The 17817-nt window shown below is 46.7% G+C and overlaps 2 protein-coding genes across 5 annotated transcripts in view; both read right to left on the minus strand.

The window, feature by feature from the left end:
- PHLPP2 (PH domain and leucine rich repeat protein phosphatase 2) overlaps positions 1-11849 on the minus strand; it is a 34417-nt gene extending 22568 nt beyond the window's left edge. Inside the window, exons 1-5 of one of the 2 annotated variants that reach the window (XM_074840138.1) lie at positions 11691-11849; positions 11013-11257; positions 4968-5101; positions 1140-1330; positions 570-695 (exon numbers count right to left, since the gene is read on the minus strand). In XM_074840138.1, the coding sequence (XP_074696239.1) occupies positions 570-695; positions 1140-1330; positions 4968-5101; positions 11013-11257; positions 11691-11816 (822 nt within the window). In that variant the 5' untranslated portion in view covers positions 11817-11849. The remainder of the gene's footprint in view (positions 1-569; positions 696-1139; positions 1331-4967; positions 5102-11012; positions 11258-11690) is intronic. The other variant, XM_074840137.1, reaches the window with a different exon arrangement.
- Positions 11850-13461: 1612 nt separating this feature from the next.
- AP1G1 (adaptor related protein complex 1 subunit gamma 1) overlaps positions 13462-17817 on the minus strand; it is a 52252-nt gene continuing 47896 nt past the window's right edge. For all 3 annotated transcript variants that reach the window (XM_074839934.1, XM_074839936.1, XM_074839935.1), the window contains exon 23: positions 13462-17457. In XM_074839934.1, the coding sequence (XP_074696035.1) occupies positions 17356-17457 (102 nt within the window). In that variant the 3' untranslated portion in view covers positions 13462-17355. The remainder of the gene's footprint in view (positions 17458-17817) is intronic.

Genomic DNA, 17817 nt, shown 5'->3' on the forward strand with positions numbered 1-17817 from the left:
GGTGCTTCATTCCAGATCTTATGACCTGCTTTATCCTGAACTCATTTAATATTTCACAATATTATATATATATGAAGTCAAAATTAAGCTCACCATTAAGCTATCGCCCTCTAACTGTACTTTAATGTGGAATAAGGATGCAGCTCTGAACAAACTACACTTCCCTTGCTGACCTATGATCTCTGTGCCAACTCAAACTACCAGGGTAGCCCCATGCCAGTCCAGGCCACAGTTCAGGCAGATTCAAGTGTGGCAACAGGTTGGTTAGAAAGTCAGCCAGTCCCTGGGGTTCGCTCTAGTGACCTGTGATTAGTTACTCTCAACAGGTGCAGCAGGGGTGAAAAAAAACGCAGAGCTACTACTCAACACTGTTGGACAGGCAGAGAGAGAAGACTAAAAGAAAATCTCTATAATCCTGAGCACATAGGAAATGAAGAAAGCTGGAAAGTGTTCCGGGTACCTTCTCCAGCATCCTAGCTTCATCTCTGCCTGCATACCAAACCTTCATCAGAAAACCCTTCTTACCCCTGTACCCACCACCTGAACCACTGCAGCCTCCAGGGCCTCACCGTGGATGCTTGTCGGTGCCACCGCTGGTACTCTGCCAGCGTTTCAAAGGAAACATGGTATGTTTGGGCTTGGGCTCCAGCAGATGTGAAAGCAAGCGTGTACTGCCGACGTTTCATCTCTTCCACCTGCAAAGGCAGAATTGAAAACAAAGTCTGCCTAAACTCCATCAATTACAATGGACCTGAAGTCTAGGGTGAGGTATTACCGACCACCAGTAACAACACATTTTGCTGAAAACATCGTTGTGAAGTTACTGGAGAGAAACACAGAAGTAGATCCTTCTTAACACCTTTCTGCTAAAGTAGATCTGAGAAGTAATACTCTCCAGAATGCTCATTCACAGTATTGGCTACTAATGTGAAAGCAGAACTAGTGTCTCTTTGTTTTTATTAGCCTTAAGACTACTACCTAAGCAAAGAAAGCAGAGCTCTACAGTTGCACAGCTCTCTGCACATGTTAATGCAGTAAATTGTTACAAAAGCCTAGATTAACCTCTTGTGGATAATACCCATCATTATAATCTCTTCTTCTTTCCTAAGACACAGGAAGCTAACCAAAAAAAGTCTTACCTTCCCTCCAACGAGAGGCAAGATGTGCATCTTCCCTGTGTGGCTATCCTTCACAGAGGACACAATGAGGCACGTCCCACAGAGAATTACCAAGCGCTCTGCCCACTTGTGCAGCTGGGTCTTTCCTTTGCGTACGTTATAGACTCCAGAGAGCAGGATGCGATCTAACTGTTCCACTTGACATGGCTTTTCTGAAGAAAAAGGGGGCATTAGCATTTACTTTCCATTTGTTCTTCATTCTCAGCTATGAGTACAAATAGCAACACAGCTGTGACATGCAAAATCAGTTATTGCAAAGAACAAGTAAAGACAAGTCAAGTTGTGCTTTAAAAAAATAATCTCATGCAGAGGACAAGCAACTTCCTCAGTGCAGCAACGTCTGATGAGCAACCATTATATGTATGCCTTTTAGTACAACGTTATGTGTTTTTAATCTACAGGTAATTACAGACCTCAGCAAACTTACACACTTGCCAAACATTCTTTATTCAGATGCAATAAAAAAGCAATTTCAAACTCTTGTTGAGTCAGCTGAAGTCACAGAAACCATCAAATAAGTAGCTTCTACTGGGCTTTAACGGAAGGCCTGGAAAATCAGCTACAGAAGAAAGTGCGCTGCTAGCTATGATTCTGACCAAAGTAGAATGCTGCTTCAGCCCTCTAATCCACATACACTTGCTTTTAGGTCATCCTACCTCCTTGCCCCTTCTATTTTATTTTTTTTTCTTTTCCAAGATAATGACAATGTCCCAGATGTTTTCCAAGATTCTGTTCACTGTTTATACTATCTTACTAGCTAGGAAAATTTTCCAAATAGTCACTTAATTGAATACTTTGAAGAACAGGAATAAGTCTCACCTGATGGACCTATGACTTTCAAGTATTAAGAATCTCCTCATATGAAATTTATAATTCATTTTATCCTAACACACATCCTGGCAATGGGTCCTTTGTTTTACTTAAAAAAAAAAAAAAGGATCATTTCCTAAGTTGCTACTGACAGGCTGCTTTTGTCTTGAACTGTCCTACAAGTGTCTTGCTATCCAAAAGCAGCATGAACCTGTAGGTATTTATATTCTCCCCTTCCCCCACCCGAAAGCCAGACAAAGGAACTGAGTAGCCAACATATATGCCAATGACAAAAACTAATTAGATCCACTAAAATATTCTCACTATTGATTAAGCATGCCCCATGTTCAGACACAAACCATACTCCAAACTTTTATTAGGAGCAAAAAGTTACTGAATAAAGTTGTTATACTGTTTCTCAGTTAGAAAGCAGGATCTTCAGCTTGCCAAATTTAAACCACTGTCGTGATGTCTATACAAGGCTGAATTTAGCTGAAATATTTAGCTGTTTATTTACAACAGTGGCTTTGTTTCAGGGACATGAAGTTTGGCATAAGATGTCCTTTAATGGTGAGAAACTCTAATCATCCACAGAAAAAATTGCTTGGATTTCACCAAGCTGAAAGACCAGCCCCAGAATTGTAAGAAAACAATATTATGGGACCAAAAGTGGTATCCTACTGACTGCCATAACAGAATTGTTCCAAGCACCAGATATTACTAAGCAGCTACACCAACCCTCCAGTTTCTGTAGCCGCTCTGAAACTTCTGTGACACCCATGTCCTAGTGCTAAGGAAACATCCAGGGGCAACGTTCAAGGACTTCCACTCTGAATCCCAGCTATTTCACAACTCCTCAAGCTATGTGTAAGAATGGCCTTAGCCTCTAGGGACAGGCAAGTTCCTGTCACTCTCTGCAGCTCCGAGCTTGGCCTTGAACGTCACTGTGATCATGCTTAACTCCATGCTCCAATTAGCGAGCACAGGCTAATTGTGAGCACGTGGAGAGCAAGGGTACCGGTCATGAATAGACAGAGCTAGCACCTCTAACAGCACCTCACAAGTTACACAAGTCCAGCTACAGCAATGCAAGGAACCAAGACAAATCCCCACCAGAGAGCGCACAACCCTCTACAGCCATGCCTATCACACCCAGCACAGATGAGCAGTTTGATGGCCCCGGACAGCTCCTTCCATTTGATCTGTTGTTGAAGCACGTAAAGACTCTGTAACGTTTGGTCTCTGAACTTGCCCCATCCAGCCTGGGTCACTGGCCTCCATTCTCCAAGTGACTTTCATGGAGAGGAAGCCCTCTCCGCATTCTCCCAGCCAACCTAACACACCCTCTCCCCTCATAAAACTCTTGGGCTCCTACAAGTATCTCAACAGCCAGACTTCAGGAAGCATGCTTCCCTCTCACTGCTGTTTAGGGTGAGATTTTGATTAATCCACTTGTACTCCCATCACCCCAACTGGGCATAAGCACTCACCATGCACCAGGGAAGGAAACAAACTCAGTGTATCACATGAGAAAGGCAGACAGAAAAGTGGGAAGAGAGCAGAGAAATCCAGGAGACATCCCCAAGGAGTGAAAGAAATATGAAGGCTGCTCTCAGCACGCCAGTGTGGAACACCTCCCCTGTGAAGAAAGGCTGAGACTTGGGGCTGTTCAGCCGGGAGAAGAGAAGGCTCCGAGGAGACCTTCTTGCAGCCTTTCAGTATATAAAGGGGGCTTGTAAGAAAGGCACAGAGAGACTTTTTACCAAGGCCTGTAGTTACAGGACAAGGGCCAATGGAAAAGGTTAGGTTTAGATTGGACATAAGGAAGAAATGGTTTACGATGAGGGTGGTGAGACGCTGGCACAGGTTGCCAAGAGAAGCTGTGGTTGCCCCCTCCCTGGAAGGGTTCAAGGCCAGGTTGGACGAGGCTTTGGGCAACCTGGGCTAGTGGAAGGTGTCCCTGCCTGGGGCAGGGGGGTGGGACTGGATGAGCTTTAAGGTCCCTTCCAACCCCACCCAGTCTGTGACTCTGTGATTCTAACTAATGTTTCTTTGAGTAAAATGCATTACTTCATCCTTCAAGTTCTCAGCTGCCGGCTTAGCAAAATTATCACATAATCCTCCACAGTATTCCCTCTAATTCCTCCCCTACCTTTAAGAATCACTTTGCCAGCATTTGCTTTTACTTTCTTAAAGCAGGTCTCCTGAACACCCTCCAATCCTTATACTTCTTCCTTTGCAGCCTCCTTCTAAGAAGGACTACCCTCCTGTGATGACTGAACTACTAAATTCCATTTTCTACCTACCTGTTTTCATGAAGTTGAGTCACTGTTCCCAAATCTTCAGCAGTTCCTGCTTGACATACCCAGACCGAATTGCTAACTTTTTCCTCAGAAGTTCTCTACAGTCCTATGCTTGATGCCTCTCCTTCCAGCTGAGGTAACCTCTGACTCCCCAACTCCTTGCCCTCTAAATCCAGACTGTACACGTGTCACGCTTCTGCAGGGAAATGCACGGGGTTTGTAATGGCAGCCTGCACTACTGTTAACCAGCTGGCACTTCCATTCTCTATTTTAACAGGCTGTGGGGGTATTTGACCAGGACCTTCCTTGCCCATATCCATACACCTTTTGGAAATACAATCTTCAGGTCTGTCTAGACTGAACTGCAATATGTTTCTGCTCCCAAGAGGAGCACTAAGGTGTTTGTTGTAACACTGCAAACTAAAGACAACAGAGCAATCTCGTGTCTTCCTGTGGAGCTGTCTCTTCTCAAGCCATAGACAGGATCAAGAGAACTACAGAACTGTCGTTTTTTCTATTAATCTTGAAAACTCATTATTTTAAGAAATGCTTATTGGTACTTTGGGTGTTTGATGTAGCCATCTATAAACCTGGTAGGTCAATGACTTGGGCTTCAGCTGATTTCCACCTCATAGTTAAAGCTACAGCGACAGTGTGCACACACACAATTTCTTACCACTGTAAAAGCGAATCATACAGCTGAGATCAGAGTTTGCTGCCTCTTCCTGCATTCTGACAGGATCATCAAAACCCAACCCAGCCAAGTAGTCATACACAATCTGAAGGGGTTTTTCTGTGGGCTCCAGCCTCCTGTCAAAACACACAAGAAAGTAGTTTGAGAATGCAAAAAAGATTAAACAAGTCTCATTGCAACTAAAGTGTAAGGAATACCAACATACTGGTTGTTCTGTCCCTCTGACAAGGTCTGGCAAGCACGTGTTATTGGGGTCTGTGCTTCCTGCTTGCCAAGTAGCACTGAGGAACTGTAGCACTTGAAGAATTACATTGCAGAAGGGAAACAGACAGAAAAAGCAATAGGCATAAACCATACAATCCACCGTGATAATTTCCATTCCATGATTTAAGGAGCACCAGGAGGAAACAATGACGAGAAACAAAACTAGAAATACCACATAAAAAGCAGATGCCAAATAATTTAAAAAACCTGTTACAAAAAAAATCTCCTGTTACACTAAGCAGAGTTTAATCTCCGTGGCAAGTACAGCATTAAATCATAAAAAACAATAATGGAGGTATTTATGACTTTAAATATATACTTTTTCCAAAGTTGGCCCACGCATTTGCATTAGTAAAATGGAAGTCAGATTTCTAAACTTTTTTTTTTTTTTTAAAAATCTTTTTAATCACTCAGTGTGGTTGGAACAAGCCTCTGGAGTGATCATCTAGTCCAACCCCCCTCTTCAGCAGGGCCACCTACATCTTCTTCATCCTTTTTCATCAGGTATTTATACACGCTGATAAGATTCCCCTGATCCTTCTCCAGGCTGAACAGTCCCAGCTCTCTCAGCTGAAAGATGCTCCAGTCCGTTTATCATCTCAGTGGTTCTCTACTGGACTTGTTCCAGTGAGTCTGTGCCTCTCGCGCACCCCCAGCACCGGACGCTGCAGGTGTGGCCCTTCCAGTGCCAGCAGAGGGGAAGGATCCCCCTGACCTGCTCAACACTCCTCCCAGTGCAGCCCGGGTTGCTGCTGGCCTTCCTCACCAGAGGGGCACAGCGCTGGCTCCTGCTCAGCCTGGTGCTCACCGGATGCCCCCGTCCTTCCCCACAAAGCTGCTTTCCAGCTGCCAGACCCCAGTGTGTACTAATGCCTGGGCTCTTCCTCCCCCGGCCCAAGACCTGCCTTTTCACTTGGCTGAACTCTATCAGGTTCCTGCCTGCCTGTTCAGGTTTAGTGGTTTAGCTCTAATAGCATCAAATTTTAATCTCAAGGCCACATGGAAGTCACCTGGTACCATTTCTTGTGTCTTAGAAACAGAATCCAAGCTTGACTTAGTATCACAAAGAGTGTAACTTGCCTCTGTAATTGTGATGACTTCACTCCTGATGATGCCATCCACTTTATATCTTCAGTGAGATGGGAAGTCTTTTGTAATAGTTTGGAGAGCCTATAAGCAAGGACCAGACCCCATGCTTTCCAAAATAAGATGGACAATAGCTTCCAAAACAAACAAAAACCCCAAAAAAGGAAAACAGCAGTCGAGAATGGAAATTCAAACAGTGCTGATCACCTGGTACCACCACCAATCACTCTGACACTGCTCATCACCTTGGAACTCCAGGAAAAAGATCCTAGCCCAGCTAAGACAGAACAAGCTCTTTGTACAATCAGCAGATTTATGAAACCTTTTTTCTTCCCCTGCTTTGCGAGATAGACACGGGACAAGAGATTGATTCAAAAGAGTGTAATGCCATCAATGCTGCTCTCTTTGCAGGGATTTCTTCAAAATGCAGGCTCTCAGTCTTTTTTAGGACCTCTTCTAGAGATCTAGAAGCTTAGACCCAAGCAATTCTACAAAGATGTAACTGAGGTTTATGTTATCAATTTTTTTTTGTTTGCTACAGAAACAGACATGCACATGACACCAAACTTTCAAAAGAGCTTTCTGATATAATCTTGGAAACCTGTGTTATCTGTCTCCTGTAACAGGCAAGCTACTAGAAACTGGAATAAATAGTAGATTTCACCAAACGATGCTGACTTCCAATACGGTAAACCCCGATGTATTTATACCCTTCAGCACAGAATCCAAGAAGAATACGAAAGATTTGACTGGATCTCCAAATACCTTGCCTAGGTTTCCTTTGACTACCCCTAGATTTCAATTCTTCTGCTGTTAAAGCCTTATGCTTGCCAGAAAACAGCTTTCCCAGCATGTGACCCATAGCTCAGGAACCATAAATGCTTGAGCGGCATTCACAAAAAGAACACTTCAAGCAGTCTGCATCTAGATTTCCTAGGAAAAAAACCCCAAACACTCAAACATTACAATTTGGTGGCTGAATGGACCGAGGCTTTTGCAAGTACAGACTGAAAAATATACTTGCACATTCAGAATTCGGGAAGAACCTTAAGACAGTAAAGGAATAAGCACTTTTCACATGACACAAATCACAGTTCTACAGGTTGCTCAGTACTCTGAGGTACAGTACTGTGGCTTACCCTCCTGAAAAAGCTCTATCTCCCCATATCTGCTCCTTCTGGAGATGAGATCTGATTTTTTCATTATTTTTATTCTTCTCATCTTTCACTTCAGCAAGAATTAATACTGTAGGGTTTCAAAATGCTAATTTGAAAACGCCTTAATTTTCTTTCTTGTCAACATAAATCAAACTGATATGCTTCTTGAAGATACCAAACACAATGTCCTCAGTTTTGGCTTTTTTTCTAAAAAAGCCATGTACAAAAGGAACATTAGCAGCAATATCTATTCAAGCCTAATCCCTTAACAAATGTATCTCTCTTCGTACCATTTCTATCTGAAAACAAATCAGAAGAGTAGTCTGTGCTATTGCATCACCTAGGTTTGCTTGCTGCTGGCAGGAAGACAAAAGCCTTACCAAAAAGTTAAGTCTTCTGAATTCTCCCAAGTTGTCTGCAAAATACCACAAGTTGTTCAAAGTTCACTACTCAGCAAAAGTTCTGAGTTTACCAAAGAATCTACACCTAAGAAGTCACATGGATGCAGGATGCAATGACTGAGCACTCTGCAGATGAAGCAGGTCTTGGTGTTGCACATTTCAAGCGTGAGGACCTGGTGGAAGGGTGTTTGACTCCCTGCCTGCAGCCGAGCTGTGCTGCTGGCACCGGTCTGTGACCTGGGAACCCCCAGCACAGAGCCCAGGCCTTCAGCGACTGACAGGTCCAGCACAGGGGGTGCAAATAAAGCAATGAACAAACCCGCTCGTTACCTACGGACCATATTCAAACTAGAAAAGGGAGCGATTCACTGAATGCCTCTGGAGACGTTCTGGAGACCTGACTGAACGGATCACGGGTCCAAGCTCTTGTCAAGAGCCACGTGATTCCCTAATCAGCCCTGGGATAGGCCGGGAAAGGGAAAACAAAAACCAGATCTGGAACGGCGGTTTCTATAGGAAATTTCTTGACTAACACGATCAAGGCTGACAGGTACCAGAGACAACAGTTAAAGCTTGAGGTAGAAAAATATACTCTCCCTCCTAAAGAAAGCAATGTGGTGTGAAACCCCACCTGGCACGCGATCACATCAGAAATGTAAAGATTCATCTCATACCCAGTGCAACACGCATGGAATGCCAGCACATGCGGAGAACAGCCTGGCGTCACAGCAGCTGCTGTGGGACACAAACAGCCCATTATATCTGCATCAGTATCACGTATCAGGTACTGGACACTTCCACTAGTTAGAGGAGCAGCTCTGTTAAGCGAAGCTGCAAAGGGTAAGGAGGCAGAAAATCCAACAAAAGGTACAGTTTTGTTCCATAACTCCTGCTGCGACTGTAGCTCTTCTTCAAAAGCAACAGTCCAGTTTTCAAATCTTTGTAGTTTAAATTTTTGTTGTGAGGGGCATCCAGACCAAAGAAGGTACCTGTGCTACTTTTGTTTAATCCTCCCCTTTGCAGGATGGTGTAATTTGTGAACACGAGAGGATGCTAACATAAGGAACAATTCTAGCTAGAACTCCAAAGATCCTTGAGGTGCACTGTGGAGAAGAAAAAATTCTGACAGAAACTGACTCCCCTGTGCGCAGACTGGAAAGGGAAACACAGAATGATGATCACAAGGACACCACTGAATATTTAAAGTGAATACACAAAAAGGGTTTCTGTTATTCTTCCATTTACCATCCCGCTTTCGGTCTTCTGAGTCAGGTACCAAATCAATCTTTGCCATATCCAGCTCCTGAAAGTCCCCTACTGATATTAAAAGGGTGAAAGATTCAGAAGTTGTTTGGGAGACAAACGTACCTACAGTAAAGCGCAATCAGGTGCTTAACAGAGTAATTTGTATTTGTGAACACATTATGAAGTAATCACTGAACTTTGTTCAAGGAAGGAATTATCTCAACGGGGCACAGGGATATCTTCAGCATTCTGTCAGCTTCCTGTGGACATGCAAATTGGTACCATTCAGGCCTCCTTCCTGTTACTAACACAGATGCTACTGAAGCAACACTGGTAACTCCCGTTTCTCTACTGGAAGTAGCTCAGGTGGCAAATAGGTTCTGGGAATTGCAAGGAACAGACCCACTGTAATCAAGAATGCTTCGTGAAGTTTAAGACAAAGCTTAACAGAGTGCTGGACACACCAAGAGGCAACAAGAGTGGGAAGTAAACATTTACATCTCAGTACTTGCTTCCAAAACACTGGTAGCAGGACCAATTTGCTAATCTAGTACAAAGCCCGTGACAAACCAAAGACAGGCACGGCTACCTAGCACGAGAAGAGAGACAGATAGTGGAAAGAATTCAAACACAAAGGCCATTTCAAAAGCTAAAAAAAGGCAAAACGCTCTTCTCTGAACACATCTACAGGTTCCCCTAGTCTTTTCATGATCTGCAGTAAAGGGTCTGTTCTTTCTAAATGCTAGAAAAATCTGCTCACTGTTAGGGTCCAAAGCAAGCCAATTTCCTTATAAATTTTTCAAGCAACAAATGGGAGGTTTTCAGCTGCCTCGATGGCTATGTTTGAGTGTCCATCTGTCCTCATACAGTGTTTCTAACTAAACTATCCCCGGTTCTGATAAGCCAGGGTGGGCAAGGCAAATGGGTCTGTCTGACTTTCTTCAACAGTCGGTTTTAACACCCTATTGTCCGCACCTCTCTCACTAGCACTCCCTCCCCCCACCCGATGAAACACGTGCCACGTTTTAAGAACTTGGACACGTGTAACTTATGACTTCCATTTCACTGTCAGAAAAACAGCTACTAGTCCTGTTCAGCATGTGTTGTCTCTACTGCTTATGCTTAGCCTTCCAAGTAAGGAGACCACAGCAATTTTTCTTCCCTGAGAACAGGAGTGGCAACTTTATAAATCTTAAGTCCAGAAGAATCAACATAAAGTTTAAATCTTACCAAACCTAATGGGACCTTGTAAACCTAAAGGAGTCTGTAATACACCCACAGCATAAAGTTCATGCATATTAAACCCTGAGCTGTCTATTTTCAGCCTAAATTGACTGCAGGCATAAAACATAATCTGATGCTTAAGCCTTCCTTATAGAACCCTTACTATGCTATCTTTCTGTCTACCTTTACTTATTTACCTGGCAACTCCTCTTAGCAAAAAAATCACTAACACATAAATATTACATGATGTAACTGTGTAAGCACCTTACATGTTTCACTGATTCAGAATAACTGTTTACAGTCTCTTAAATAGCTTCAGTTTTCTGGACACTAAAACGTTCACAACATAGAACATAACGAAGGAGTATATGAGCAGTAGCCTCTGCCTACAAAATGAGGAGAGATTTCTGGCTAGAGCACCAGCCAAACCCTCCCAGCTAAACACCCATGGCTTAACTATGAGATGTGTAAAAGGCACACCACTACTTCATTTTCGTGTGTTGTGTTCGTTACTCGAGGCCGTACCCAAACGCTACCTACGGCCTCTGCCCCACGCCGCCCCACCGATGCAGGCAGGCACGCAGCGAGCAGAGCTCCGCGGGTCTAAAGCAAATGTTTCTCAAAGGGATTTATCCCTTCTTAGCCCTCACCTGACCAGGTCGCCATGAAGTTGCAAAAAGAGGTTTTTCCTCCCTTCTCCATCGCATATCTCAGACGCTGGGGTGTCCACGGTACAGAGGACCAAGCGCAAATCTGAAGAAGCAGCAGCTGCAGAATCTCCTCCGTAAACATACACGCAGCCTCGTCCGACGTCCTCTCTCAGCCAGTCCCTCTCACGGGAACCGAACCGACTCCTGTTCAAACAGCTCCTGCTCCCGTTGCGCTTCACGTTTCTCTGCGAGGCAGCCCAGAGCAGAGCGTCAGCGGCCGCCTCCGAGCCGGCGGCGGGCTGCCCTCCTCCTCCTCCTCCTCCTCCTCCTCCTCCTCCTCCACCGGAGGCCCCCGCCGCCCGGTCCCGCCTGGCCCCTCCGCACAGGCCGCGGCCGGGCCCGGAGAGCCCCGCCGCTCCGCGCCGCTGCCCTGGGCAGGAGCCGGCGGGGTCCCCCCGGGCACCGGCCGCCGCCCCGCCCCGCCCCGCCCGCCCGGAGAGACCCCGGCCCCGCCAAGGTCGAGGCGGGCAGCGGCCCCGGGCGCGGCGCCGAGCGGGCGCGGCGCCGAGCAGCCGCGGCGGCCCCGCCGTGACGACTCGCCCCCGCCCCATCGAGCGGCCGCCGAGCGGCCCCCGAGCGGCCCCCGAGCGGCGCAGGCCGCGCTCCCCCCCCCCTCACCTTCAGCACCCGGATGCCGCCGCGGGGCCCGGCCCGGCCCCCCCGCGCGCCGCCCGGCGCCGCCGCCTCGTCCTCCTCCAGCTCCGGCGGCTCCCGGGGCCCCGGCCCCGGCCCGGCCTCCCCCATGGCCGGGCGGACGGCGAGACCCGGGACAGCGGCGGCGGCCCCGCCCCGGAAGTCGCGGGAGCTTCCGCCGCCCGAGGGCCCGCCCCCGCCCCCGGTTCGGGGCCGCGCCCGGCGCGAGGGGAGTGGGGCCCGGGCCCGGGGCTGCTGCAGGGCGGCGCGGCCCCTGCCGCGGCCCTCGGCTGCAGCTTGGGCAGGGCCGAGGGGGACGCGGCGGCGGCCGCAGGTGAGCGCGGGGGGGGGGCAGCGCCGGGCTGGGGCGTCACTGGCGCGAGTTACCCAACGGCTGAGGTGATGGATTAACCGGCCCCATCCTACCTCCGTCCGGTCTGGCCCGGCGGTACCTGGCCGGTGGCTGCTGGAACTCCCATCGTCGCGGCGCAGGTTGCCAGAACCCGGACAGCCGCTGCTCGCGCCTGAGCGGGACCCAGCACCGGCCAGAGGGCCGCCTCCCGCCTGCCCCGGCGTCGCCCCGCTCCGGCCGGACCGCTCGGCCCGTCCGCGTCACGCTTCTCTCCTGCCCCCTTAACTCCTGCTCTTATTTCAGAGCTAAGTCCAGACGTGCTTTCCAAGCTCTCACCGTTGGTATTGTTTTATGGCCCCAAACACTTTGTGTTCTATTACATGTTTCCTTTAAACATTTCCTGCCTCCTCCTCCTCCTCTGTCCCAGCGTTTTGCCGCGCCGTGGGTCTGGTCCTGGCTGCAGGTGCTGAGCTTCAGCCCCACCGCAGGAGGGAGGCCCAGGGCCGGCTCGCCAGGGCTGGCTCGCCAGGGCTCTGCCCACTCCAGAACCAGGGCCCGAGATGACTAACGGCTCGCTCCCACATAAATCAGCAGTTTCTGATGCCATTTCTGAATTCTCCAGAATCTGAGGAGCTCTTCTATTTAAAAACCAAGGAACTGACAGACAACCCATCTTACCAGCGAAGTTAAATGTGCTCCCCAGCACTTTGTATTAATTCGTGTCATTAAACCAAGGCAATCACAGGAAAGGCCACCTAGTTCTTTACACTTCCAGACTATACACACAGGATGAGAAGACTTTAAATCAGATTTTTGTTGCGTTTTCTCTACAGAAAGGCACGATTACAATGCATCTCTAGCTACAGCTTCATAGTTCTGTAACTACTTTGCTTCAAAAGAATTTCCATAAAGGAAGGACACGTCAGTACAGAGGCGATTGTACTCTGCAGAGAGAAGTGTAATTACGTGTTAGAAAACTCATGAGAAGTTATCTAATAAAATGTTACTGTGACTAGAAAACATAAAGAACCACCTTCCAGCAGGCCCATGTCTTGCTTTAATGGACCATGAGGTTACAACAGTCCTTGTCCCAGAGGCACATGGAGTATAATCAGCCAAGGGCAGGCTGCAAACACCAGGGAAAAAAAATCCTGGCGTTCAGATCTCATTGCACCTTTCTAGCACCTGGACAAGTACTGCTGCTGACAAGTTCTCTTTCAGGGTGATAATTTCACATGACTGTTTACGTGTTTTCTGTCTACTCATTTTGCTCCCCAAAATTTCCTGGAAAGCTTTTCAGATTCTGCCCTTATTGATTATTTCACATCATCTGACCTTGTTGTGGCCAAGTGTTAAGAACCAGTAAATCCTGTCCCACTGTACCAGCAAAAAGCAACAAGGCAGTTTTAAATCATTGAATATTGACTCATTTTATTAGTCACTTCATAATTTGTTTCAACCAAAAGACAATACACACAGCAGAAGTCTAATGCATCCCATGTAAATGTTTACATCCGTTATGCTCCTCACTCACCTAAGAGTCAGCATTTATTTAAATTTTTCACATCTCAAAAATAGGTCTGCAGAAGTCAGAATGACACCAGGCTCCCTGCTCAAATGGCATGTTTTTACTTCAAATTTGGTTGGGTTTGTTGGGGTTCTGTTTCGGGCTTTTTTGTTTGTTTGGGGTTTTTCGTGGTTTGGGTTTTGGTTTTTTACTATACTGTCAAAGAGGTGGGATGGGGCTCTATGTAAAATGTAAATTACAACATCAGGAAAAAAGGAATATACAGGAGTAGAGTGAAAGTTCAGAGGGAAGCAGTCCAGTAGCTTCGTCCCTCACAGCCCCCAAGTAGAAAATGAACACATAGAAAGCGCACCAGCAGATCTTAAAAAAAAAAAAAGCCATCTTTGCTGCTCCATCTTGCAGCTAGTACCAGCCTTGGGGAAGGCACCAAGTCACCTTTCCCAGCTGTTTCAGCATCTTCCGAGTTATATATCCAAGGTACTGTACAGGTGGCAGTCCCCTCACTGCTATTGCTTCAAAAGGTTGTTCAAGGCCATATTTTGTCCCATGAAAACCTGGACAAAGTCGAATCTTGGGACCTTCCCATGTCTCCTCCCCCTTCAGGCCTATTATGGCCACTATTCTGTCATTTTTTGACTCAAAGTACATTCACTTGAAAAAACAGACATTCAGTCTCTCCCAGCTCCAAAGTCTCCAATGCAGATATTAGTAAGATTAGCATATATTAGTAAGATTAGCCATGAAGTCTGTATCTTGCTGCCTTTATAGTCCCTTTACACTGAAGCAAGGAAAACGTTGACCAGACCTGTAAGAATTGTTGCATTCAATTGGTGGAAAAAAAGATTCACCCTATCCTCCAAGCACCTCAGATGTGGACATGCGAGTACTCTCCAGTGAGAAGACAAAGTAGCAGCACAGAGCTTAAGAGATGCACCCAGGGGTCAAGGAGCAAGCAATGGTATCTAGTATTGCAGATATGGGAACCTGTGAAACCTGGCCTTCCTTCTGACGTCGCATTAGTGCCCCATCCCTTGGCGGGAAGGGAAAGAGCACCAAGGACAACAGGAATGTTCGGCTGCTACAGAGGAGAACTCCACAGCCTAGGGATGGCTTCAAGCAAAACACATTTCAGGTACGTGCACCACCTCCTTCAGCTTGGCTCAGAAATATATGACAAAGTGCCTATTTCCCAGAACACAAACACGGTGCAGGGGTGGCTGAAGGTGCCAAGAACATAGCAGGAATTTACCCTACAAACTTACCAACCAGACAGAGACCAACAACAAAACCCAGCTGCTCTAGGGGACAGAAAACAAGTGCCGCAAGAGGGACAAGACAACCTGTTCCCAACTATGCTGCAACAAACTGGCCAGGTGAGAGACCATTTACTTCATCCTCCCCATCTCGTCTCCTGCACCAGCACTGTTTCTCAGCAAATACAAATGGAGATCGAGGCGTGCCAGCTTCCAGCACAAGTGACCATCTACATTCTGTGAGGAGAATGGGAGAGCTTATGGGGAGTTCAGGAACTAAGGCAAAGACTTTCCGTTAGCTCACTGGGGTCTAGATTCAACGTGCTTGGTCTTCAACACTGAGGAGTTTGAGCTAGTGGGGTGGTGAATAGTCACAACTGGTGAAAGCAACAAAGGTCAGCACCTACAAACATGCTTCGACTCCGCCATGTTCTACAAGACTACCTGCTTCACGATGCTTCTCGCTTAAGCACAGTGTCTATCTCACCACTGGCAGTCAGGGCATGACCCTGCCACAACCAGAATTACTTCAGGAAATCATACATCATTACTCTAGATTTTATAACCCCATGCTGATACCAGTTCCAGTAGAATAATAAAACTCTTTGCTAATCCAAAGGCCCAAACCTGCTTAATCAGTAAGGCAGCGAAAATGCCCTCCAAGAGAAACTAAACTTACTCCACTACACAGATCAGCACTTAAGTGACAGTCAGTCCTACATTATATTACTTAATGCAGTTAAAACCAAAGCAGACTGAACAACCTTTAGTGGCCTCCTGCTCCCAATTCAAGGGCAGAATAGGTCTTCAATTTTCCCTAAGTACACTGTGCACCACTCGGGCAATGTTTTTGGCAAGGACTGGAGCCTAGTGTTAGCACTTCTGCAGACACAAAAAGCTGTGTCTAAGCTTCCCACCAGAGCGCTGGATGATCAATATCTGGAAAGCCCTAGAACAGAAATAAAGCAGACGTGCCATCCGTTTCTTTTGAGAAAGCACTGGGTTGAAAGCTGGAGTACCTTCAGCTTGCCAGCACACTCATGGATGAAGATCTAAGATATATCCTCCCCAAAGAGTGCTGAACATTTAAATAGTTTTGTCGCACCGTGCTTTATGTCCTATACACAGTCTCCGTGAGAACTCACAGAGCCGTACTACCTCGACAACAGTTCACACTAGGAAGCATAACTGACCACAGCTTTCTGTACGCTTAGAATAGTACCGGACCTCACAACTTTGGATCCAAATACTCAAACGACTGGCTTCCATTCAAAAAACAGTTTAGTTACTTTCAGTCTGGACCTGAACTAGCACATTTCTCTGAAAGGGGAGCAAGGAGCAAACTACAAGGATCAATTAAGTAACAAAATGGGAAAAGGTCTCTTTAAACCGCATGGTCTTTATTTCAGTGCCAATATTACAGATACAACACAAATATCCCAGTCAGAAGTAACTCAAATGGAATCCAGGGGGTCTACAACAGGCTCTGGAAATTAAATTGGGGAGAAGGTCTGGAATAACTGGGAAGAGCAACTTTGCAGCATAGTCTCTGATTAGTCTCCCAGCAGGAACAGAACCCTTGCTCAAAGACTGATCTACAAAACTGAATGTCTTTTCTACCCATAAACAACAACTAATGGGTTAAAAGGCTTTGAAACCATGTGTGGTAGAAAACCAGCTGCTCCTTGGATCTCCACATCTCTCATACATCACCACACTTTCTGGGGAAGCTACAGAAGACTGTGAATCTGCATGGCTGTAGCTATTGACGGAAAGAAAGAAAATTCAAGTGTAAGGTCTTCATTTCCAAGTACAGCACCAAAGCAATTTTATCAACTCTCACCAGCACCTCTTTTCCTGCACTGCCCCAGGTTTGCAGATGAACTCCCAAGGCCTAACTTGCTCTTGGTATGTCTCACATAACTAAGAGGTGGGTGTATATGATAATGCACTGAATAGGCCATAAGAAGCCTCCAGCCCCTTCGGACATCAGGGATACAAGAGGAAAGAGGCAGGGCAGCCTGATGTTCCCCAAGTCCCCAGTCTGTGCCCCAGATGAAAGTGCCTGAAGGAATCCAGCTAGTAATGAATGACAACACGCCTTGCCCACCCCAGGGGAAAAAGACAGCAGAAAGAAGGGGCAGCTGTTCACTTGCTGCAGAGAGAAGAAAGCTTCCCTGCTAGAAATTCCAGACTTCTTTTCCAACCAGGCTGTGTTTCTTTGCAGGGGGGTGGGGGGGAGGGGAGAAGGGAATGTTGCTTCTGGCTGTGAATGCATGTGTGAGGGAGTGCACAGTAGCCTCCACAAGCCGCCAGCCTCATCAGCGGAGGAGAGGAGATTAGTCTTAACAGATATGCTTCAAAGTCAGCAATCACTTCAGGAAAATTCCTCCTCATCAGCAGGTCTCATCTGTTCCCCATGCCCATGGTGCAGTTTGGGGGATTGCCAAGGATCACAACCTTCTTCCCAGAGTTCTTTTGATTGGGTGGGGTGAGAATAAGAATGGTGCCAGAGCCTCACTGCCAAGACTGAGGGGGGAAGTTGTTGACTTCTGCTAGATCCTGCATTGCTGAGCCCTTGTGATTATATGTCAACTTGATCCGCATACGTAGTTGTTGCTACAAGAGAAAAGGGGAAAAAAAAAAACCAAAAAAAACCACAAAACAAATTCAGGTCTTCATTACAGGTCAGTGAATCCCACCCCATCCAGCTCCCCTCCCTTAGCCCATGAATACAAAACACAGACCCTTCCTCACCATAGGAGTAGGATGTGCAGGGTAAGCTATGACACTGCAGATCAGTGCTTAACCTGGCAGGACACTGATTGGTCACTCTAGTTCTCATATCAGGTACAATCTCTCAGAACAGCCACAGCACACCTTCTACACACATCCCTCTGCACTGGCCCTGATCTCAGAAGCACTGAAGTTCTTAAATACAAAAATAACTGCTTTAAAATCCCAGTTAACAATGGAAGA

Source organism: Strix aluco, chromosome 14, assembly GCF_031877795.1.
Source record: "Strix aluco isolate bStrAlu1 chromosome 14, bStrAlu1.hap1, whole genome shotgun sequence".
NCBI lineage: Eukaryota > Metazoa > Chordata > Aves > Strigiformes > Strigidae > Strix > Strix aluco.